The following is a 24,880-nucleotide window of genomic DNA, read 5'->3' on the forward strand; positions in this document are numbered from 1 at the left end:
ATTTCCCTCAATATGAAAACTGAAATCAAGGAGATAGAAAATGCAGTGTTCTCCACTAGGATACTACTTGCAGACCCTTTGAGACTCACAGTAGTCATTCCTGATAGCTTAGGGCCTTGAGAAAAATACACTGACTTACTTTTACTTTTTTCTTTGCTCTCTTTCTTACCACTTTGTTACCTGAGGAACAACTTGGATGTCAGATGTTCTTTGGTTACTTGAATAGAAGACAGATTGTATTTAATGTTATAGCTGAAGAAACAATAAGAAATTTGACACAGTGGTTTATCTAGTTAGTCAACACAAAATAAGAATGCCTCAGAATTTATCAAAACAGTATGTTGACAGTCGTTTTACTTTTTAGAGTAAGTATGACACAATGGATAGCTTTAGAACAAGCTAACATTACTATGATTCGGGCATGTGCAACTGGTACAGTTCAGTAGTACAAACATGACTCAAACAAATGTACTATAGGCCAGAAACTTAAGTTACAAAATATAGTCAATATTACAATTAATACAGATAAGTAAGAAAAAAACCATTGCTCTCAGATTCTGCATACTTAAAAAAACATAAACTTTATACAATAATTGAAATTATGCATTTCTACTCAGATTATCAGAGCATATTACAAACACAGCCTAAAAAGTTATGGTCACATTTTAGTTTTGTTCCAGTGATGCACAATCACGTGAAATGTTATATCCATTTTGTGTGAAATAAACGTTTGGCTGAAGTATAATAGCTGCTGAGTTCAAAATATTTCCATAAAAATGTTTAGACTAAAATAATCCTAAACACCCATATGTCCTAATGTTTAGGAGTATTTTGAGAGTCCTTACAAAGAGTCCTTAAGAATTATAGAAATAGAAGCAGTTAGGAAATTTCAGTGTATTTTGTCTTTTTTTTTCTTTTAACACAAGTAAACAAATACTGGATTTAAAGTGCAGCTTCTTTCTTCTCTCCCTTTGATTCTCCCTCCCTTAAGAAAGATCAGTTCTGTGTTAATTTTTAGAATCTCCATGGAAGGCTGGAAACAAATTGAGCGACAATCAAGTCAAGTCTGTTTGTCCCGAAAGTCACTGATGGCTTTCCACAGCGTGCAGAGCATCCCTCCCCTGTTTAAAGACACAAGAACATGGTGAAGAGAGCACTTCATTTGAAACATTGCCCTTGAAATAGAAAAGTGACTGCTTAGCTTTCAGCTGCTCTGATCAGAACGTGAAGATCCCCAAGTCTTATCAGTCATTCTGTATTCTTTTTGTATATATTTTCTCATTATCCCTCCAATGCCTTTCCTTTCCACCCCTACGGACTATCAGGTCTGAAAGCATCATTTTAGATTTTCAGCACTTTTGAAATGTGTCTTGGTAGAGGTCCATGTAAGTTACGTATATGCGTGGCTTCATAGAAAAAAGTAATTATTATAAGAAACTGTATCAGATTATATCAGGTATTTGGATGGCAAATCAGCACATCCTAATATTTCTAAATATGGCACGATCATGAACTAAATTAGAGCATCTGTTTAAGGCAGATTTAGAATAACTGCATGGTCTTATATTATCCAAAATATTCTTTTAGGTGACTTGCATTTATTAATACAGAAATATTGGTTATCAGAGTCCTCAAGAAGAGTCTGGTCCAACTAATTCGTTTACTTGGAACAACTGAGAACCAGAGAGGTGAGCCCAAGATTAGAGAGCTGGTTAGAGCTAGTGAGGGACCCAGCCAGGGCAAGAACCCAAACTTCTTAATCTCAGCCCAGAGTTCTTACCATCATGACAACTGAATGGAAAGAAAAGTGTTACCTTAGTCTCAGACATTTTAAGTCGTCACGTGTAACATAGTAGAGAATATCCACTAGTGAATAATCCTCAGCCAAAAACTGTGGAGGAAGTAAAATATGCACAAAAGTTAGAAGTCTTATATACCTTTAATAAAAAGCAAACTCTATCCATAATGTAAAACATTGGCAATAATTAAAAATGAATCTAAAAGGCAAGCCACTAGAAACAATCTTCTAGAATTATTAGGGGAAAGTTCCCCCATTGCAAAATAATTACAATGAGATGCATCCATGTGATTTCCAAATGCATAAGATTACAAGCAACATAGAATTTCTGAATGGTCTTCTAATGAATACAAAAGACTCACTTGTAACAACATCTGCTGCTCATAAGACAATGTTTGCCTTTAAGAGGTCTGCTACTGTGTAGCTTTATTTTCCTGAAGTAGATAAAAAGTGTTCTTGGAAAGGTATTACTTATTCTTAATTTCTGAACTTACTTTTCATGTCTCATAAAAAGTTCTTTCTAATAATTATTAGAAAAATTAGAGTCCTGATTTAAACTTAAGCTTTTAATGTTAACTCTTAAAAAAGAGTCAGTGATTTAGTGGATAATCAGTTACTACTTTAATTGAGATTTGAGTCTCAGTTCAAGAAATAAATATTTTGGAGAACTTGATTGGATTTTCCACAAGCAAGAGAGTTGTCTAAATGTATGTAGTAGTAACTTGTTAAATGCAGATTTCTAAGGAGACCCTACATTTTATTTAGAGGTCCAATAAATTATCAGGTATCAGATATTCTTAGTTATTTTTAAAATTTAAATAAAACTGAAATCAATATGACATTGTATCAAGAGGCCTTTTCTATAAAATAAAAATATAACCTCTTATTGTGTATATATGTGTATACATACATGTAATCTCAAAACATAAACAAATGCTATGTTATTCATGCTGATTACAAGTCTATAAAGAGTAGAGAAGAAGAATTAAGTTATTATAATATGGTTTATATACAAAGTGTTTGTTCTTGACATAAGTTCACTAGCTAGATCTGTTTCATTAAGTATCAATAAATAGCCACTGCCGTTAGAGAATTAAAAAGTTAACAAAAGAGAGAACTCAAAACAGAAAAACTTGAATTCTAGTTCTGTCTTGATTTTTCCATTCTTTGTTATTTCCTACTCAAAACCATAAAAGTCCTCAGGGGTCCTGGACCACAAAGCTCACTGCCTGTGTACATTCTGTACCCCCACCCTTGAATGATTTCCCCTTCTGGTCTGCCCCCCCAAAACTTACACACAGATGGCCTAGTTTATCCCTACATATTCCTTTAGACTTCAGCTCATTTATCACTTTCTCAAAGAACCTTTCCCAACCTCTCCCTCCCTCTGTCTCATAGAATTTATCAGGACATAATTATACTTTCATCTGTGGAATCATTTGATTATCATCTGCCTGGCCTAGTCTATAAGCCTCAGAAGGGCAGGGCTGGGTCTGCATTGCTCACTCCCTGTGTATCCCTGTGCCTGGGACACAGGCACTCAACTACTATGAGATGAAGTGAAAGAATGCTTGTCCCACAAAGAGTCTTCTTTACCCGACTTATAGTGTCTTCATCAGCTCCATTTTCTCTCAGCCAGTCAGTAAGTTCAGAATTTTCAGCATTTGTGCCAGGAGAAGTTAAATAATACACAGGCAATCCAGTAATATCTAGAAGAGCATTTGGGGTAGAAGGGTGGACATTCTTAGTGTCACCTAACAGAGGTCATCTGGGACCCTCCCAGTCAACAAACATTTATTCATACTTTAAAAGATTTTGCTCTCTCAGAATAATCAGTAGAAACAACTGAGATTGGCAGTATGAATTATAAATAAAATGCGTAAAGACCACTTAATTACTAGTAAATAGAAAGTCGGAGGCAATAGTGTAACGACACTCCCACCTTATGCTTTCATATCTATTTCATAGTTTCTTAGAATAAACTTGGTGCATCAACACTGTACTGTGTGTTTTTCATGCAACAAAGATGAGCATAATTAGCAGAGAACCAACCAGAGAATTATCTTTGTCCACTATATGCAATAATATGAAAAAAACTAGAATACACAGAATACAAATGCAAAAATGACAAAAATAGTATTATCTTAATCTAGTAATCAATCTCATTGTGAAATCTTTAAAAAGAAAGGCAAGTGGAGAGTCTTATCTACCTCAATAATACATACAGAATCTCAGGAAAAGACGACTGAGTCATCTTATTTTCACTACCCTTATAAGAAATGCTTTCCTACGATTAAAAACTGGGTGTTTTTTTAAAGCAATTTCTGCTTGCAGTTGTGGTACAAATGATTAAGCCATAAAGTAAAACTGCCTGTTGCCTTTCTCAGTTTTTTGTGACAGCCTGGTTGAACAATTTACTTAAGATTTTCTGCTTACTCACCTATTGGTTGGGACTTAAGCTTCAGTTGCTTAATTTCGTGGTCTTTTTCTTCAATAGCTTGATGAAGGAGTGCTTGTAATTCTTTCTCTTTCTGAATCAATTCTTCCAGTAATCTGGAGAAGAAAATGATATTGGTTGACAGGATAATAAAGCTGCAGCAGCCACATACAGAGTGACCTTCTAGGCTTGGGCTTCTCACGGTACAATGAGCATCTACACCCGTGGGATTTCACTGAAATGCAGATTCTGAGCCAGTAACTCTTGGGTGGAGGTCTGAGATTCTGCATTTCTAAAGAGGTCCCAAGTGTTACTCCAGTGGCTGGTCCACACACCCCATGTTGAGTAGCAAAACTCTAGAAGACAGGGTACTTTCCGACAAGAATTCAAAGTCCCCATCCCCAACTATCTGCCAAAATCTTCAGAGATCTTTTTCTAGTGCTTCTTTTTATGACCACACACACACACACATATATATATATATATATATATATATATATATATATATATATATATATATATATATATATATGTATATATATATATATATGACTCCTTATTGAAAAAAAATACTTGGTCACTATGGGTAATATAATAATCAATGCAAAGCAAAAAGGTAGGCACTTTTTTTAAACTATGAAAATTTGAGAAGTAACCATAGGTGATGTCCCGTATAGTACAAGATGTGATCAAATGATACGGTGAGTATTTAAATTAAAAACAATTTATTACAGTAAAAGACACATGTGTTCCTGGTACATTCAGTTCCTAGTTGGCATCGGATACCTTCTCCAAAGAAACAAGGAGAAACTAAGATAGATAGCATTTATACCATTGTTTTTAGCTACAAAACTTTCACTATGCAACTGAGCCAGCTGGTAACTACTCACCATTTCTCAAACTGTTCTCTGAAAAAATATTCCAAGTTATGAAGATAGGTGCTCTGATTTTTTAGGAAACTATCTTTGACTAACTTGGATTCACAATTGTAATTTAAGATACCTAATTACTCCTAAGATCATCAAGATAAATTGTTGCATTCCCTGCAGCTCTTTGCAAACTATTTGTTTCATTTTCTGAGTATTGATAGGTTGAACTCAGGACCATAAGTTTGTTTCTGCATCAGTTGACACGTTCTAAAGGCAGCATGGTTACAACTCAAAGACAGCCCTGGGTACATATCCTGTTTCAGCCATGCGTTTCCTGTGTTAACTTGGACACATTAATTAATGTCTCTGAACTTCCTTATTTGTAAAAAGGAAAATGGAAATTTCCTGAAAGAATTATTGTGAGCATTAAGTGAGACAGTGTGGCTAAGTGCCTGGTCTTTAATAAGAGCTGTTTTTTCCCCGCTGCAGCCAAGGCCCTGGAAAAGAGCCCTCCCAGGGCTTAACCGGGATTTCTTCCCTGACCCCCAGCCTCCACCCCTTTCCTGCAGGACAGAGACAGGTGAGGCCCTCAGGTGGGAGAAGGGGTCATTGTAGAGTAGGTAGCAGAGGTGGGACAGAAGGAAAACACACTGAGAGGTAGGCAGAGAAGGTGGTTTGAGGAACACAGGTTGTTTAAAGACAACTGGGAGCAAGCAATGCACAATTAGGTGGATGAAGCAGTAAGAACTGAAAGCAAGAGGGAAGCAGAGCATGAAGGGAGACTTTTGCCTACTCTAGAAGGAATGCAATTCAAAGAAATGGTAGCCAGGTCAGTAGGAATTATTTTTAAGTTGGCAATATTTTGGTCTGGTATATATTTTTGTCTTCCTTACAAATTTACATGTATGGAGTAGTGATGGCAAATTCTCATGAACTTAACCTATGTTTATCTAGACTACATTAGTTCCTTTTTATCTTTAAAAGTCAGAATTTAACATTGGAAGCAACGTACTGATAGGCTACCTCATTTGTCCCAAATCCATCTCTCGAAATGATTTATTTTAAGGACATGTCCAGTCCATCGGTTTTATTTTTACTTTGTCTTCAGTTCGTAGGGACGACCTTCAAATGCAATTGCCTGCCTCTCTGTTCCAGAAAAGTCTGGCAAGGATCTGCCCTGAGGTCAAGTTTTTAACTCAGATGGGTGGGGATGGGTAATTTCAGAACTGTAGGATAGGAAAATGAGATAACCATTCAGCTCTTCGTGAGTTAGGTTTTTAACTCTGCATCATTGTTCCACATTATTATCCAAACTCCCTGTGTGAAGTGAATTATTTTCAGAACATTTTATGTAAGCATATACTTAAATATAAGTAAAACATACCTTCTAAAGCCATTTTGTTACTTTTTCCATTTAGTATTATTGATGATCTAATAATCAAGAGCTGGATAAACCTGATTTACCTTCCTTGGTGACTATTCCAAATATAAGCTTAAGACTTCTAAAATGAGAGCTACACCCTTTCCTAAAAACACACTAACAATTCCTCTAAGTTTACCTTGCAGTAAATGTACTTCTATCATCAAGTAATATTCAACTGAAAATTTAAAGGACCCCTATAGACATAACTAGTCGCTTATTTCCGCTGCTTACTAATGCAGCTGCCCTTTCTTTAAATCCTGTGTGAATTGAATGTTGTGCCTCATCTCATTTTTCTGGGAGTGATGGAGAAGCTATGGGAGATTTTCCTAGAAAAAGAAAAAGGACATCGATAATCCTATAGATGTCACAGATTTAAGTGTAAAGAAAAAGCATACATGTGTGGGCTCTTGTGAAAAATGCAACTATGTACGAATGAAATAAAGAAATGTGACAAATCCTAGTCTTTTCAACAGAGATGAGCAGATGTGGGAAGCAGACTCTCAGCTAGCTTATACCCTCAGAGGTGGGATGTGAAGACTGGAAGGGAGCAGTTCACCAAAAGCAGCCCTTGGGGACTGCAGGTGGCATAAGCATGGTGGACAGTCAGGACAGGGTGGTAAGACAGGAAACTCAGATGGGCTAAGGAGAGAAGGAAAAGGCTGCATTTAGGAGACAGGTTCTGTTGACATAAGCCAGGATATATAGACAGAAGGTTTTAGGGCCCGAGAAGCAAATATACCAGCTCGTTGGTAAATAGAGTAGCTTTACTCTCTGTATAATTCTTACTGGAAGCCATGGGTAGAAAGGGGCGGGGTGTCTGGGCCAAAACAGGGATGAGTGAACTTTCTTCCTCTAGAGATGAAAGAGGGGTATAAAAAAACAACTCCATTCAGGACTGGGTGACAGAGAGTCTACTAAAGAGAAGTGACTAAAGTTAACACCTACTATAATGGATGGAGTATCATAATTGGACTATTCCTTGAGAAGAGGAGGAAATCAGGGACACCAAGATTTAGATGGAAGTCTTAAAGGAGAAAAGACTTAAATTCTTTTCCACTAAGTGGTAGAAATGACAAGTAAAGAGCTGGGTGTCAGAGGACAAGAATGGGATACGGAAGTCAGAAAGCCACTCTCCCTTTATTCAGAAAGATTTCTGCATGTAAATCATAGAATATGTATGGATCTACTTAATCATGCAACCAGAATTCATGTTTCTGAATACAGGATGAGCTTTGTACTACTCGTACTAAGCTTGGTATTCAAGCTTAACCTGAAAAACCTCAACTTATGCGTGGAAATAAATGTTTTATTTCCCTGGTGAACAATTAGTATTTGCAACTAAGGTTTCTAAATATTTGAACAACTTTTATTGATATACTCAAAAAAAAAAAAGTTTTCACTATAAACGCAGAGTCGTAAAGTCAGTTGCCCACATGTCAACTGTAGCTAACACAGGAAGCTATAAATCATAAAGACACAGACCTTGAACTGTGCCAACGTCTGTGAAGCACAGGAAATATTTACTGTGTATTTAATAACCCGGTCATGTGGATTCTACATTACCAAATTCTCAAAGAAAAATTAAGCTCCAGGTATGACACAGCCTATTAAAAATAAAATAGAATCACTATATCAATAAAATGTGGTCCTTTTAAGGTTCTAAAATGCAAAGCTGTAGCACCATTAGTTTTATCTCCTCAAGACCTGAGATCTCCCTCTCCTGAAAGAACTTGATATTCCAAATCACAGGCTTTCAAGAGCATGGGCATTCTGCCTGCCTTTCAGCTGTTGGACAGTACATGCTGCTCAGTCTGTATCCATGACAGTCTATGAGGTTACAACAAAGTTACTCTGAAAATCTTGGTGCACTAGGAGACAAAGCAGCGGTCAAGGCCAAGGAGCTGAAGACTTGGATTGGGAGAAGCAGAAAATGTATTTGACTAAAGAGGCGGAGCTACATCTCTCTTGTATTGTAAAGAAAGGCTTTGCATCCAGTTGACACGAATGAGATAAAGGAATCATACTTTGTATTTTCTGTGGACCAAACTTTAAAGGAGACCCAAAACACATGCACTTATATTGACAGTCAGGAAAAAGAAACCCACCCACTTCGGAATACCACTTACCTGTTAGTTTCTATTTTCATCCTCCCGAGCTGTACATTCAGAGATCGGTTACCACCCTGCGAATCGTGGGACACCGTAGAACTGAGCGTGCTCACCCCTGAGGTAGCCACAGCATCTTCGATGATGACGTGAGGTCTCCGGACAGTTTGATTGGAAGGCTGTTCCTCACGGTCGTCTTCTGCATCCAGGTCTTCTTGCTCTGCAGTGTCACTCTCAGATGCAAGGCTAAAATGTGGCCTTAGTTCTGTAGGCACAATAGCAACAACAGTATCAATAAAATACGACTAACTGCCTTCATTTCTCATGGTACAAAGGTCATCTCCCCTGCTGTCAGTAAGGTATGCATTCCAAACTGATTTTCCAAAACTGAAGATGGATTTCTATGCATTGATTCAGGTTTGTCCTTCCAGTGAATTGGCAAAATTCACCAGATATATAAACTCAGAACGATCTAATTCAAGCAGAAGAAAAATGTTCACACTGCACATAAGATATGTGGCAAAAGTACTAAAATCAGAAAGGCAATTATGTAAAAATTGGAAGAATATAAAAATTTGTTTATATAAATAGAATTCATTTTTTGGATTCTATAATATCTGGCAAGTATTAAGTTGCCTATAAATGAGGAGTGTGAGATACAGAGAGATTGTTTAAACAAATGTAAGTACACAGAATGCTTTTTGCCTATAACAGTCAAAATGTAAGGGGATTGGGGTTGGGGTACTGAAAATGCCACTCTACTAAGACTTTCTGTTTTGGACTATTGGGTTGATTTTTAATGTGTGTCTTACTCCAACTTGTTGACTAACCATTGAAATTTAAAGTGCAACTTACAAGTCTCCAGCTTGTATGTCTACACGTTGTATGACATGAGTTCATCTGTATGTCACTTCAGAATTTGGATGCTATCTTCCCATAGAAAATATTATAAATTGTGATTAATTCTCAAAATGGCCCAGAAAAAGAAATTATATTCATAATGTGAGTGAAATCAGGATAGCAGAAATACTGGATCAGGCCTCCATATGCTATGGCACATGGAACTTTAATTGGATCACAGAACCCATCGAGAATCTGAAATTCTACCCAGAAGAAAACCACAGTCATACAACATTTTGCCTAGGTTTCCTGAGGGCTCACAGACTCACTGAAGCCTGTCTCAAGAGTCCATGAACCACAGGTTAAGAGCGCCAGTGTCTCCGGGAGACAGCACTCCAGTGGGAGTGAGGGAAGACCCATCTCACCACTCCAATATAACCACTATGGCAAGACAACCAAAGGCCTCGAAGTTGCCAAATCCACTAGGTCACTTTCTTTCCTTATCTTACTGGACCTGTGGATAGCATTTTCCTCTAAATCCTTGGTTGCTTCTTCTCTTCTTCAGAGTCTTTTTGTTCACTACCTGCCCTTAAAAGCTGGAACTTGGAATTCTACCCGTCACATTTTTATGATTCTATTACACTTACTTTCCATGGATGAGCTCATTAAAATCTATACTTGTGATGTGTGGATAACAAACTATATTTCCAGCCTGATTCTGTCAGATTCTGTCACATCTAGTACCTCCTAGATATTCCTGTTGGGCAGGCACTTCAAATTCAGCAGTCTAAAAAAGAATTCATCTTTTACTCACAACAAAAACCACTGCCCTTCTTAGGGCCAGACCTATGCAGCCCTGACTTCCTTTATCTCTCTCTCTCTCTTTTTTCTTTTCTTTTCACTTTTTATGTGGTAAAAAGTACATGACATAAAATTTAAAATTTCACCATTTCTAAGTGTACAGCTCAGTAGGGTTAAATATTTGCGTATTGCTTTTGAACCAATCTCCAGTACATTTTTATCTTACAAAACTGAAACTCTATACCCATTAAACAACACCCCATTTCCCCCTCCCACCTATCCTTGGCAACCACCATTCTCCTTTCTATGAATATGACTACTATAGATTCCTCATATAAGCAGAATCACGTAGTATTTGTCTTTTTGAGACAGGCTTATTTCACTTAGCATAATATCTTAAGGTTCATCCATGTTGTGGTGTGTGTCAGAATTTCTTTCCTGAATAATATTGCACTGTATATAGGTAGGTACCACATTATGTTTATCCATTCAGCTGTCAGTGGACGCTTGTGTTGCTTCTACCTCTTGGCTATCGTAAATAATGCTGCTATGAACTTGGGTGTACAAGTATTTCTTTGAGGTCCTGCTTTCAATTCTTTTGGATATATACGCAGAAGAGGAATTGCTGGATCATCTAGTAATTCTATGTTTAATTTTTTGAGGAGCCACTATGCTGTTTTCCATAGTGGCTGCACCATCTTACAATCCTACCAACAGTGCACAAGGGTTTCAATTTCTCCTCATCCTTCCCCTTTATCTCTTGAGGTTAACCAAACTCCACTTTTACTCCGCTTTTTGCATTATCTCTTTTCTCTTTCCAAAATTCCACTTCCTAATTCATCTGTAGTAGGAGTGACTCAAAAATCAGGTGTTTCACTTTTGCAAACTCAGCACTTAAGTAACGTAGGGGCTAAGACATTATTAGCCTCTCAAAAAATGTTGGCAGAATGGAAGGGTTGTCCTACTCGGATTATTTGTATTTAGAAGGAAACGAAATAAGGAAAACATATTTTACTTTAAAAATAATTTAATAAAGGGCAATTCTAGGTTAAAGTAGAACATATGATTAGGCCTTTTAAAATTTTCTAAAATTAGTCTTAAATTTTTTTAAGGTCTCTAAACTGAAAATTTAAAAACAATTAAAAATTTTTATTGTTCTGTTGACTATAAGCTCACTTCTGGGGAGGGAAAATTCCTGATATTTATTATTATATTTAAATACCCCTTCATAGTTCCCTAACTCTGTACACTTTAAATTACCATAAATTTATCATTTTATGTACATATAAATGACTAAGAAAATTCTCTCAATATGAAGAAAGTAGAAGATTGTAAATGAATGTTATTTTTGTCTTTCATGGTGGCTCCCTGAGTACATATCATCAAATCACACATTGTAACATATGCAAATGAGATAGAACATCTGGTTCTTGTCCTGAGAGAGAACAATCTGAGGGAGAGCTAGGACTGACTATACAGAAGAGCCATAAGATCATGTATAAAGATAACATAAGTACAAATTAATACAGCTAAAAATAGCTTACATGACCTCAGGTATAGACCTAGCTGCATATATAATTCACATGTACATGTGTTAAGAATGCTCAGTGGTAAATAAAGCACATTTGCAGTGACGGCAAGACGGGATTAAACGACAATACTATTCCCACCTCCCTACCCACCCCCAACTGGTTATTGCCCCAGAGGAAAATAACTAGATCAAGCTTCCATAGCACAGGTATTTATGATGCCCAGGAAAATCACAATACTTGTCAGTGCAGCGTATGCTTGCATTAAGATCCTTGTGTGGTATAGAAAGCTGGTCGTTTTACATTCATGTGGTCATGGGGCACATGACTGATTCGGGTTTACAATGTGTAGTAACATCTGCTTTAAGCAGTTTAAAAACTGCTTAAAATTATTAGTCTAGGAAGTATGCCTACATTGTCAGTTCTCTCCGCCCAAGCACTGCCAGCATGGAATCTAGGCTCAGCATTTTTCCATCTGGTCACCCACAGCCAGGCTACTCTTGAAGAATAACAACAGATAGTTAATGTTGTTGCCAACCATCTAAAGGCTGATTCTTGGTGACAAGTGAGAAAACAGCCTGAGAAAAAAACTCTTACGGGGCTTGCCCTGTACTACTCTCTGCTCTGTATGCTCTCTTTTGGAGAAAAGAAGATGGAGCACTTTTTTATTTTGAAACAATTTCGGCATAACAGAAAAGTTGCAAAAGTAGTACAGAGACTCCCCATACACCCTTCAGCAGCTTGCCCTAAACTTAACATCTTACATAGCTTTGGTACTATCACCCAAACCAGGAAATTAACATCGATACAATACTATGAACTAATCTACAGACCTTATTTGAACTTCACCACTTTTCCTGCTGATTTCCTTTTTCTGATCCAGGATCCCACACTGTGTCTAGTTATCATGTTTCTTTAGTCTCTTCCAATCTGTGACAGTTCCCCTATATTTCTTTGTCTCCCATGACCTCCATACTTTTTAGGGTCAGGTATTTTGTACTATGTCTCTCATTTTTGGTTCAACAATGTCTTATCATGATTAGGTTGTGGCTAAGCATTGTGGGCAAGCATACCACAAAGGTGACGTTGTGTCCTTCTACGAGCAAGTACATCAGATCAGGAGGGACATGATGTATCTTATCACGAGTGACGTTTACCTGGCTTGTTTGACAAAGGGGGTGCCTGCCAGGTTCTTCCACTGTAAAGTCAGTTTTCACTTTGTAATTAGTAAATGTCTTGTGGGGAGATCATTTGAGACCATTTAAATATCCTGCTTCTCATCACTCTCTTGCCTACTAATCTTAGCAGCCATTAGTGGTTCTTGCCTGCAATAATTATTGCTATTTTGTTTGCCTATTGTGATTTTCTCTTTCCTTTATTCCTTCTACATTTATTAGTTAGAATGCTACTAAAACAAAGAACTGGCCCTTCTCCTCCATCTATTTCTGTATTCAATTACTTAGAGCAGTAGTGGACTCATAGAGATTTAATTTATTCTATGGGCTATAATCTAATGCTGTCATGATTTGATTTGATTTGATTTCATTTGATTTGATTTGATGGCTCAAATTGTTCTGGCTTAGACTTTTGGGAACTCCCTCAAGCTGGCTCCATGTCCTTTCAACAAGCCTCCATCCTTTTGGAGGCACTTCTGTACTTTTTGGCATCACAACATGTTCCAGGTTCATCTTGTATTTCCCTTGCTCTAGGCCTGGAACCAACCATTTCTCCAAGGAGTTCTGATTCCTTTTATTAGAGAAATGGAGTTTAGAAACCAAGATCTGGGTGCTCTCAGCAAACAGACCTAAGAAATGTATGTGCTAATGATGGTATACTTTTAAGTTTTTTCTTTTCTTTCTTTCAGAATTTCATTGGTTAATTGTAGTACTTTGTCATCTAAAAGGAATTTTTATCAGGGGACTATGAAAACTGGCATTGTTAATGTAGTTTCTTTGAGTCTTAATTGTGTAACAAAATCTTTAGGGACATTCAGAAATTTGATGGAACTATATGCTTGACATCAGTTCATCTTGGTCATATATTTTATCATTTATATAATGGTGTCCAATGTATATTGCTTTCTCCTATCCTGAAAGTAATATAAAAAATACTTCCTCCATGTAATTCTCCTCTAAAGTTTCCTTTTTTTAAAAAAAACAAAAACAACAACACCTTTTCAAACAGTAATTTCAGTTTTCTCTGAGATTCCTAGTGGCCTCAAGAAACCAATTTCACAGTGGAAAGACAAAGAACTTTCCTTAGCAAACGATTTTCATAAAGAATGTGGCTTGTTCCAAACGCAGGTTGGGTTAAAGCAGTGCCCATCCCTGGGACACCCAGGCGAGGAGACCTGCCTCTCTGCACTCTCCCTCAACATAACAGATTTCGCCTATGGCGTGATAATCAGTGTGCTTTTTAAACATTCCATTTTGGAAGAATTGTAGATTTCTGGAAGCATTGCAAAGATAATATAGAGAATTCCCATATTTCTTCCACCCAGCTTCTTTCATACATCTTATGTAACTATGATGTATTTGTCAAAACTGAGAAACTAACATTGGCACAATACAAGTAGCAAAACTACAGGCTTCATTCATAGTTTACACTGATGTTCTGTTTCAGTTCCAGGTTACAATCCCTCTCTCATTTAGGTAATCCATTTTAAAAGGAACATTTTTTTTTTTAAAGTTAGATAAACAGATCCTTTATATGGTATTTAAATTATTTCAAAGTATAATCCCTCTCTCCTTTCCTCATTTAGGCATTCTTAATTTAGGTTACTGTGTTTAACTCATGGCCTGTACCTATCCCTCTTACTGATACGTACCTATTCCCTTTCACCCCTTGTATCTTTGGAGACTATAACATACCCCTCTATAGTACATGCCCCCACATCCAAGCTTATCACAATAAATCATCTAAATATTTAAGTATTTATTAATTTCTTTAGAGCATTACATTAAATTTGCATTTCTTAGGTTCACATTCAATTGGTAGTCATGTGTTTCAAAGCCTCTCTAGATTTTTTTTCTGTATACTATATATTATATAAACTATATATTATATACCATGTTTCCCCAAAAAATAAGACCTAGCCGGACAATCAGCTCCATTGCGTCTTTTGGAGCAAAAATTAATATAAGACCCGGTTTTATTTTACTATAATATATGACCAGGTCTTATATAATATAATATAAGACCGGGTATAATATAATATAACATAATATAATATAGTACAATATAATATAATACCGGATCTTATATTAATTTTTGCTCCAAAAGATGCATTAGAGCTGATGGTCCAGCTAGGTCTTATTTTTGGGGAAACAGGATATTATATATTATATATTACACATTATATATTACATATTATATATTATATATTATATATACTCATTATACTCATATATGTATAGGGGAAAATAGAGAGATTTAGATACATAAATTAGAAACATTTCTATTGTACTATTTTGTACATATATTATAAAGCATTCTAGAGTAGAAATTTAAAAAGATAAATATGAAATATTTTAAAATTTAGGGTATTTATAAATGGTTCTGCAAACTTTAAGTCTCCATCGATCCTTCCAAGTTGTGGAATTCCCTCCCTTCTCTCAGAATACCTTGTCTGACTTGAGAGTGAGGGCACGCATGTCAATCTTTATATTAAACATTAGTAAACACTCATTTCTCTCTTTCTTATGTCAGAAAGAAATATACGTGGAAGTTCAAATATTCCCGCACATGTTGTTCCCTCTACATGGAGCACACCTCACCCCATGTCCCTCTAGCCTCCTACCTCTGCGTTCTTGTACCTGTGCTTTCTGTATGTAGGTCTCGATTTAAAAGACATCTCCTAGAGAGTCCTGACCTACCACCGAGTCTATAGTAGACTCCCTATTATTCTCTCTCTTTGGAAATGGTTTTCCCCATTTGTAACACTTGCCACAATCTGAAACTGCTTTTATTTTCTGGCCTAATGGCTATTTCTCTCACCAGTGAGTAGCTATGTCTGTTTTGGGCATATTGTCCAGCACAGTGCCTGGAAAAGAGTAGACCCTTCATAACTATTGGTTGAAACAATAAGTAAATGAGTTTCACCTGATTATAACAAATAAGGGTGAAAATTTGCATGACAGAAAAAAACCTAAAGAGGCTTTGAAACACATGACTACCAATTGAATGTGAACCTAAGAAATGTAAATCTAATGTAATACCCTAAAGAAATTAACAGACACTTAAATATTTAGATAATTTATCATTGTGATAAGCTTGGATATGGGGGAATTACTATAGAGGGGTTATGGTCTCAAAAGATACAAGGGGTGAAAGGGAATAGGTACGTATCAGTAAGAGGGATAGGTACAGGCCATGAGTTAAACACAGTAGTAACCTAAGTTAAGAATGCCCAAATGAGGAAAGGAGAGAGGGATATACTTTGAAATAATTTAAATACCATATAAAGGATCTGTTTATCTAACGTTTTTTTTAAAAAATGTTCCTTTTAAAATGGATTACCTAAATGCAATGGATTGTAACCTGGAACTGAAACAGAACATCAGTGTAAAACAGGTGGACTATGAATGAAGCCTGTAGTTTTGCTACTTATATTGTGCCAATGTTAGTTTCTCAGTTTTGACAAATACACCATAGTTACATAAGTTGTATGAAAGGAACTGGGTGGAAGGAAGACGGGAATTTTCTATATCATCTTTGCAATGTTTCCGGAAATCTACAATTCTTCCAAAATGGAAGGTTTAAAAAGCACACTGATTATCACGCCGTAGGCGAAATGCTGTTATGTTGAGAGAGAGTGCAGAGAGGCAGGTCTCCTCGCCTGGGTGTCCCAGGGATGGGCACTGCTTTAACCCAACCTGCGTTTGGAACAAGCCACATTCTTTATGAAAATCGTTTGCTAAGGAAAGTTCTTTGTCTTTCCACTGTGAAATTGGTTTCTTTGAGGCCACTAGGAGTCTCAGAGAAAATTGAATTGCTATTTGAAAGGATTTTTTTTTTTAAGTGGAAACTTTAGAGGAGAATTACATGCAGGAAGTATGGGTTTTTATATTACTTTCAGGATAGGAGAAGGCAATATACACTGGACACCATTATATAAATGATAAAATATATGACCAAGATGAACTGATGTCAAGCATTTAGTTCCATTATATAGTATATAATACATACTATATGTTATATGTTATATATTATATATTATAGATGGTGGAAGAGCTTTGCTTAAATTTTTTTTATTATTGGGTGGACTAGCAAAACATTTTGGAAGTTTGCCATAGAGTATGAATACATGCCTTATTTATGCCATAAAACCCAGCCCTTCTGTTTTTCAGCACTACCCCTTTTGTATGTCACTGCAAACATAGCTGGGATGTGTCTAGACCAGTGATTCCCAAATCACTGAGTAGCTGAGTATCAAAATGACCTGGGAATGGAATTAGCATCAGATTCCTGGGCTTTTTCCACAGCTGATTCTCACTCAGTCTGGGATGGAGCTCTGAAAGCTGTAATTTTAAAGAACTCTCATCCAGTGCACTGACTGGTTTGGGACCATGGATAAAAGATGACACAGGAATGTGTTTTGCAGGCACAGATATCAGTATATTGAAAAGCATATGTATTTGGGTCACCTGTATAGTTTTCTCTTTCTCTTCATATCCAAATATGCTCTTTAAAGACAAGTCTTTCTCACTTATAGTAAATATTTTGCTCAGACTGTATACCCTAGATACATGTTATTTGTTGGCTTTGAAAAGATTAAAAAAAAAATGCTAACCTGGTCTTAAACTCAGTAAATGATAGACACTGTAAATGGTTCATGAACAGTAATATAATATATCAAACATTGAATATTTGCAAAGTAATTAAATATTTGTAACCTGGAACCAGAATGGTAATGGCCGTCTGCACCGCCTTTCGGATGATACTGTCCAAGGCAAACATCCAGTGTGGCTTGATGTTATGATTCCGCAGAACTTTATTGACCTGCAGAAAAAGATGGACATTTAGTCTACGGTAATTTTTAATTGCAAATAATCTAACTGATGCAAGCATTTGGATGACAATTTATCAGCAAAATAACGAAAAAGTTTCTTCACCATAAGTTGTGAATAATTTATGTCATTGGAAAACAAATGAAAAATCGCCACTTCAGTTTAAAGTTCAGTGAACCCAATGTAAGCAAATGGGGCATGTTATTTAAATGAAAGGCAGTCTGGTTAAATGGGAATGTTGCATCATTGGGACTCAGAACGTGCAGCTTCCACCTTCCATGAAGTCTGCAGATTGGATGGTGGAGAAGGTAAAGGAGGGGAAAATGAAAAGGGTCTAAGGGGCTTTAAATAAAAATAAATGCTGTTCTTTCTTAAATGTTATGACTCTGCCATTTAACACAGCCAAGTGCCTCAGCATACTCTGGTGACATGGAAAAGCAGGTAAAGGGGGAAATGAGCACGCACGTGCTACCTACAGGTATGCTACAGTGCATGTCTGATTTCCTCCCCACAGTTGTCTGTATCTCTGTAAACAGGGGAATAATCTGTTAAAATATTTCAGAAAAGCTGTCACATTAAAAATCTTTGGATGGATCTTGAGAATATCATGCTAAGCGAAATAAGATGGAAAAAGTCGAAAACCATATGATTTCACTCATATGTGGGATATAAAACTGAAAGCAACAAACAAACGAGACAAATAAACAAGCAAAACTCATAGACACAGACAACAGTTAATGGTTACCAGAGGGAAAGTGGGTGGGGGGAGATAGAAAAGGGTAAAGGGGGTCAAATATATAGTGATAGATGGGCTTTGGGTGGTTAACACACAGTGCAATATACAGATGATGTATTATAGAATTGTACACTTGAAACCTATATAATTTTATTAACCAATATCACTCCAATAAATTTAATAAAATTTAAAATTTTTGTTGAAAGGGACTCTTTTAAAAATGTCTAGAATATTTCATACATTTAGACACTGAAATAGATATACACATTGCCTTTTTTTTAAAAACTGTGGCAAAATACACATAACATAAAATTTACCATCTTAACCATTTTTAAGTGTACAATTCAGTGACATTAAATACATTGACATTGTTGTGCTACCATCACCAATGTCTATCTTCAGACTCTTTTCATCTTGGAAAACTGAAACTATACCCATTAAAGAGTATATGAGACTAACTCATTGCCGTCTCCATTCAGCCCCTGGCAACCGCCATTCTACTTCTTGTCTATGAATATGACTACTCTAGGTGTCTCACATAAGTGGAATCATACAGTATTTTTGTGATTGGCTTATTTCACTTAGTGTAATGTATCAGAACTTCCTTTATAAGGGTGAATAATATTCCAGTTTATGCAGAAACCATATGCATTACCTTTTTAAAAATAACCTTTATCATAAGGCTAAAAGAGGCTTATTTAATATTTGGGTTGACTCCACTAATTGCTGGTTGACACAGGCCTCTAAGACAAGAGGCTATTTTCCCAAAACGTCTCTGATTAGAGATCTTAGAGGAACCTGGGGACATGACCTAGCTGCCATCCCACACCAAAAGCTGTAGTTACATTTGCTTATTCCTGCCCGTGGTCCATCTTCCCCCAAACCCTCAGTTTAGAAGGGAGTGGGCCTGATGAGTTCTGTGTAGTAGATACTGCTGAGGAAGTGAACCATTGCTAGGTTCTCGGAAATCCTTTCAGAGTGAGTTTGTCCTGGTACCTTCATTTCTTAAAGGATTTTCCTATTTATTTTGGTATAACATCTAGTAAACTAGAGTATTTCTCTCAAGAGTCACATACAGAAGATGGAAGAGGGATCCGTTACAACAAAGACCTGCTCCTCATAGCTTTTCATTAAACAGTATATTACACAGGGCCCATTGTTTGGGATCATTCTCATTCTGGACAGTGAATGGACAAAAGCAGAGGGTGTGTGTGTGTGTGTGTGTGTGTGTGTGTGTGTGTGTGTGTGTGTTTGTGTCCTGGGCCCAAGACCCAGGATCACAACTAACTGCTCTCAATCTGAATTCTACGGGCCAATTTGCTTTCCAACCATTAAGCTGGAAGCCAAATGTGTGGGCAAGTGCAAATTCACTAAATTATTTCCTTCTATCCGTAGATGGCTGGGTTTCCCTAGTTACGGTTAAGTGTGCCTTCAGCATTTAATATGAGTGACAGGTTTTGTCAGTTGCTTTCATTTCCCGAGACCTCAATCAAGTCAGGAATCTTGTCCCTACCCACAATATAGCACAAAGACCAGGTGGTTTATACAGAGTCTCAGAGAACATTAGTGGCTGTTGAAGGATGATAATTTGGTTTTAAATCAGGGATCATTGGATGCTCCAAATACAACTGTCAAGATACCTTCTACATAGGAGCAGTAAACACATTAGGAGTGATTTAATTTTTGGAATTCAAATAAAATTATGCAAAGTGCTTCCATATTCAAACCACAGACACTGTCAATAACTCTCTTATTTCATTCTCCTATACCTTGAAAGGGCCTTTGGGGAGGGGCTTCAGGCTTTTTTGGTACAAAGCTCCAGAGATAGGTCTCATTCAAGAATAACACATATGGTTTTGAATCAGGCTTTCTGGAGGACCAACTTGTAGTTTATGTTTTACAGTAACTCAATGTGAGAGAACGGAATCTTCCGCTACCGCATTAGATCATGTGGATTAATTTTCACTCAGTGATGCCGTGTCCTCTGAAGTACACTGATGGCTAGGAAATATTAAGCAAATATGTTTAAAATGTTCTGAATGGAAACCAGAGAAAAACTGAAAAAAAACACATTTTTCCCCCCTTGGTTTTATTTAGCAGTGGCCATTTCAACCTGTATGGTTGTGTGTGTCTACACGACCACTAGATGGCATCTCTCATATAAAATTAGAAAATGCATGACTAGTGTGTTCTGTGGCTCCAGTCACCAAAATAAATAGTGAGTGACCCACAACATGATTTCATAAGAACAAAGTTCAGCCAGGAGAGATGTTGATGAGTTCTGTTATTTTCCATGGTGTTCAATTTTATGTGTCTCTCACTTTGGGGGATACAAGCACACAAAACAATACATCTCAGACTTACAAGCACACAGATAGGCAACCATCTCACATTTACTTATCATCCAAAGAGAAGAGAGTTCATTGAAATGATTAAACGAAGACAAGATAACAGAACTCACGTTTCATCCTATTTTTCTGACTACGGTCAGCTGGCGTGTGTAGAGAAACATTGGCAAGACGCCATACTTACCGCGTCCTGAAAACCAAAGAGCACCACCTGGACCTGGCTGATGCCGTGGCTGTCGAAGTCGAGCTCTAACTTCAGTTTTGACAGGGTGGTGGCTATGATCTTTCGGTCAGTGGATCTCACAAATTCTCTCAGGCTTGCGATGAGGGTGGTGATGTGCTCCCATTTTAATTTAGGTTCTTCAGCCCCCTGTGAATAAACACCAACAACCTGTCTGTCGATCTGTACTGGACCATATGTGAACGATTGGGCTCCTTCCCCCACCCCAACTCTCCTCCCTAAGAAATAATCAGACTTTTGGAGGAAGGGTGCCAACCTCATATGTTGGCCAACAGCGATGCTAGAGTCAGATATACAAAGCTTTGTCCAAACAGAGATGGGCTGAGGCAATAAGATTTGTGCTCTCAGAAATTTTAATTGGGAACTAAAGAGAGATTCAGCCAATAAGCCACTGGATCTCAAACTCAAAGTCTGCCCAGGGAGAGAAGTCATAAAACACGAGCAAGAGTATGTCAGTCATGAGGAAGAAAGCGGAAGAATGACCATCGATAGGGAGAGGAGAAGTGGACACACAGAGAAATGGTACACCAAGCGGGCCAAGAGCCACTGAGCCAGAGAAAAGGTGTGCAAAGTCCTGGAACTTCAAGACCCATGGAATCACTCTCTAGTTTCAGTCTTTGTCAGGCACTATGGTTGGAATTCCTTAAGAGTCCACTTAAGAGTCCTCTCATTGCTATGGCTATGTGTATCTACCTACAACATGTCCCCAGGACTTCAATTGCTCTTACAGGGTGCCCAATCCTTGCAACCGAAAGGGCTTGCTGCAAACGTCATCCTTGAAACAATTCCTTATACACCAATGAGGCAATTAGTTATAAAAATGGACCAATGGACTATTTTATATATTAAAAATAAAATACGGTATTTAAACAATTCCCTCTCTCAAGTTGACTTTTTTAATTTTTATTTTGTGCAAGGAACATTGCTTCCTTAAAGGAAACATAGTAGAATGTTACTGATGCTCATTTAACTTTAAGAACCAACAGGAAAAAAAAAAAAAAAGAACCAACAGGATTTTTATTATGCTCATTTCTATCTCATATTGCATATTTTGTCCTCATCATTAAAATTAAATTCCTCAACTGGGCTGTGAAAATTACAATTTCTAGGATTCTATTAAAATAAAAGAAATGCACCATCAAAGTCTTCCTCTCAATATATTTTCATCTTGGGGCTTCCTGTCATGTTTATGTTTTCATGATAAAAGATTATATTGAAAAGCTTAGAAGCTGTCATTAAGGGGATATTTTAAAATCAGACTGGGAACAATTACAAACTTTGTTTCTTTCCTTACCACGAACTAAATTACACCCAAAGTAAAGATTTATAGGCAATATCATAATAACATGAAAATATGTTCAAGAAGAAAAATGTGAGTTATTCGAAAATTGGAAGCTTGTCTTAGTGAAAAATCAGTTACATGTTTGTGAGCAGTTTAAATAACAAACATTTTTTGACATTAGCTTTGTTCTCACAACAGGAAAACATGTTGCTTCTGGGTTTTGGATGTGTGTGCCACTGTCCTATAAAGGAACACTGTCTACTCTGGGAAATGTATTCTCTCTAGAGTATTTCAGCCACTTACATACCGTTATTTCTGTTTTAACTCCTGTCTCCATGTGCACTCACTAATGTTCCTTCAAAAATGAGCATCTTAGGTATCAGGTGAACCTGATTCACTATGAGAAGGTAGCATCTGACAGGTGCCTTTCCTGAGCACTCCTGGTACCATCACAGAATCTTCTGCAAAGGTGCTATGCTTCATCCTTTAAACTTCTTTAAAAGTGATGCGTGGATTTCAGAAGGATGCTAGATTGAAAGGGCATTCGTAGCCTTGTTTGAGGACCTGACCAACATCTCGAGTTCAGTCTTATTACAAAGGATAGGCTTAAATGTAAAGATGTATCTAGAAATATTTAATACAATGAGAAGAATTACTTCTATCTGGTTGTAGAAAAATTGCAAAGATATTAAACAATTATTAGTCTGTTTGACAATGATAACAATAACAACAACAGTTAACATTTGTGGAACACTTTCGATTATTATCTCAATTGCTCATGACCTTAGTATTCCTCACAGCATTTCCTCTATTTTTTGGATTAGGAAATTCAGCCTCAGAGAAGTTAAATAACTTGCCCAAATTACACAGCCTTTAAGAGGTGGAGCCAGGCCTCAAACAGATGCAAGTTGAGTCTGAGCCCAGGCTCCTAAACCATTACATTGTACTGCCCCAATTAGAACAGCCAGCATTAAACCCCGGTCAGGACCAGCTCTATTAATAGATCACCATGTGGTAGCCCAGAAAGGACTCACGGCACCGGGAGCAGGGCAATCAGAAGGACCCTCACTGTCACTTGATGATTCAGAGGGCGCACCAAGGCATGCCCTCTGATGGCTGCTTTTAAGGAAGGCGTTTGTTCCTTTCTCTATTTGGAGAACATTCAGTGTGCGTTAAAAACCAGGAAGTCACAAACAACTGAATAGGATTAACCAACATCAACATTTAAGAATTTCAGCACAGTCATGGAAGTGGTCTCTTGCCGGGCTCTGTGTTGAGAACTGGGACAGACAGCGTCCTGCCCTAATGGACCGACAGTCCAGCAGGGAGACAAAGAAAAACCCCCAAAGAAGTAGACATTTTCTCTACAGGAAAAGCACACTCTTTGGGGTTGAGTACGAGATTTAAGCAATGCCTGTGTTGTTCTGTGTTTCTGACCTAAAACAGGCATCTTATACCAGTGGCCACAGGAGAAGACTTCACTCCACAATGGCTAATCAGGACTTCCTTTCCTTTCCCCACCAAGCCCCGTACCCTCCCCGCTTTATGTTTCTCCTGGCATTTGTCACCATCTGGCAACCCAGGGAGGAGAGCAGTGTGGTGGTTAAGAGCACAGACTGGGGAGCCAGACTGCCTGAGTCCAAATCCTGACTATGTCACTTAGGGCTGCATGGCCTTGGCAATTTAATCACCTCCTCTGTGCAAAATGAGAATACTAATAGAACTATCACTATAGCACTATTGTCATGAGGGCTAAATGAGGAAATATATATGAAACACTAAGAACAATACCTGCCCCGTAGAAAGTGGTTGTTATTATAGATGTTTCATATGTATAATTATTACATATTATAACTATATGTTTAACTGTATATGGTACTATACATTTAAATACATATTTATTAATTTTTTTATTGGTTCCTTTTTTCTCTAGAATGTCGGCTACACTGGGATGCAATTTTGTTTTTTTTTCTTTCAGTTTTGTTCACTGTAGTGTCCCCAGCACACAGAACAGTGCCTGGCATATAGTAGATGCTCAATAAGTATTTGCTGAATGAATGAATAACCTCTAATTGTTGCCCAGTTGCTCTTTTCATCTAAACCTAGTTCTTATCTCATGCCATCCCATTCTCAGTCTTTGAATGACCACAGTGAGCAGAAGGAAACACAAGAGAGAAAACTAAACTCCGTCTCCTTCACACCTCCCACCACTCCTGAGTGGCATCCGGGGCACTCATCCTATCCCCAGCTCACAGTCCTGGCGGCTGCCCCCTCCATCCTGGGCCTCAGAGGAACTGCTCAAGGCAGCTTTCCTTTAGGACTGAAGTCAGGGTTGTCCCAGAAAGCACAGATTGGTGCTCATTTGGGTTCTCCTTGTACCCAGAGATCTTCTTGGCTCCTCCTATGGCATCAACAGAGGTGGACATTAGAGAATTCCTAAGATGATGGAATCAGCAGAGAAAC

The 24,880-nt window shown here is 37.4% G+C and overlaps 1 protein-coding gene across 4 annotated transcripts in view; it reads right to left on the reverse strand.

Moving 5' to 3' along the window:
* Nucleotides 1–336: 336 nt before the first annotated feature.
* Nucleotides 337–24,880, reverse strand: part of MAP3K5 (mitogen-activated protein kinase kinase kinase 5) — a 180,894-nt gene continuing 156,350 nt past the window's right edge. For all 4 annotated transcript variants that reach the window (XM_019732726.2, XM_074333624.1, XM_019732727.2 and 1 more), the window contains 7 exons: nt 21,079–21,264; nt 17,697–17,802; nt 8,654–8,897; nt 4,239–4,351; nt 3,395–3,507; nt 1,815–1,891; nt 337–1,121 (listed from right to left, as the gene is read on the reverse strand). In XM_019732726.2, the coding sequence (XP_019588285.1) occupies nt 1,061–1,121; nt 1,815–1,891; nt 3,395–3,507; nt 4,239–4,351; nt 8,654–8,897; nt 17,697–17,802; nt 21,079–21,264 (900 nt within the window). In that variant the 3' untranslated portion in view covers nt 337–1,060. The remainder of the gene's footprint in view (nt 1,122–1,814; nt 1,892–3,394; nt 3,508–4,238; nt 4,352–8,653; nt 8,898–17,696; nt 17,803–21,078; nt 21,265–24,880) is intronic.

The sequence above is a fragment of the Rhinolophus sinicus genome, linkage group LG05, assembly GCF_036562045.2.
Source record: "Rhinolophus sinicus isolate RSC01 linkage group LG05, ASM3656204v1, whole genome shotgun sequence".
Classification (NCBI taxonomy): Eukaryota; Metazoa; Chordata; class Mammalia; order Chiroptera; family Rhinolophidae; genus Rhinolophus; species Rhinolophus sinicus.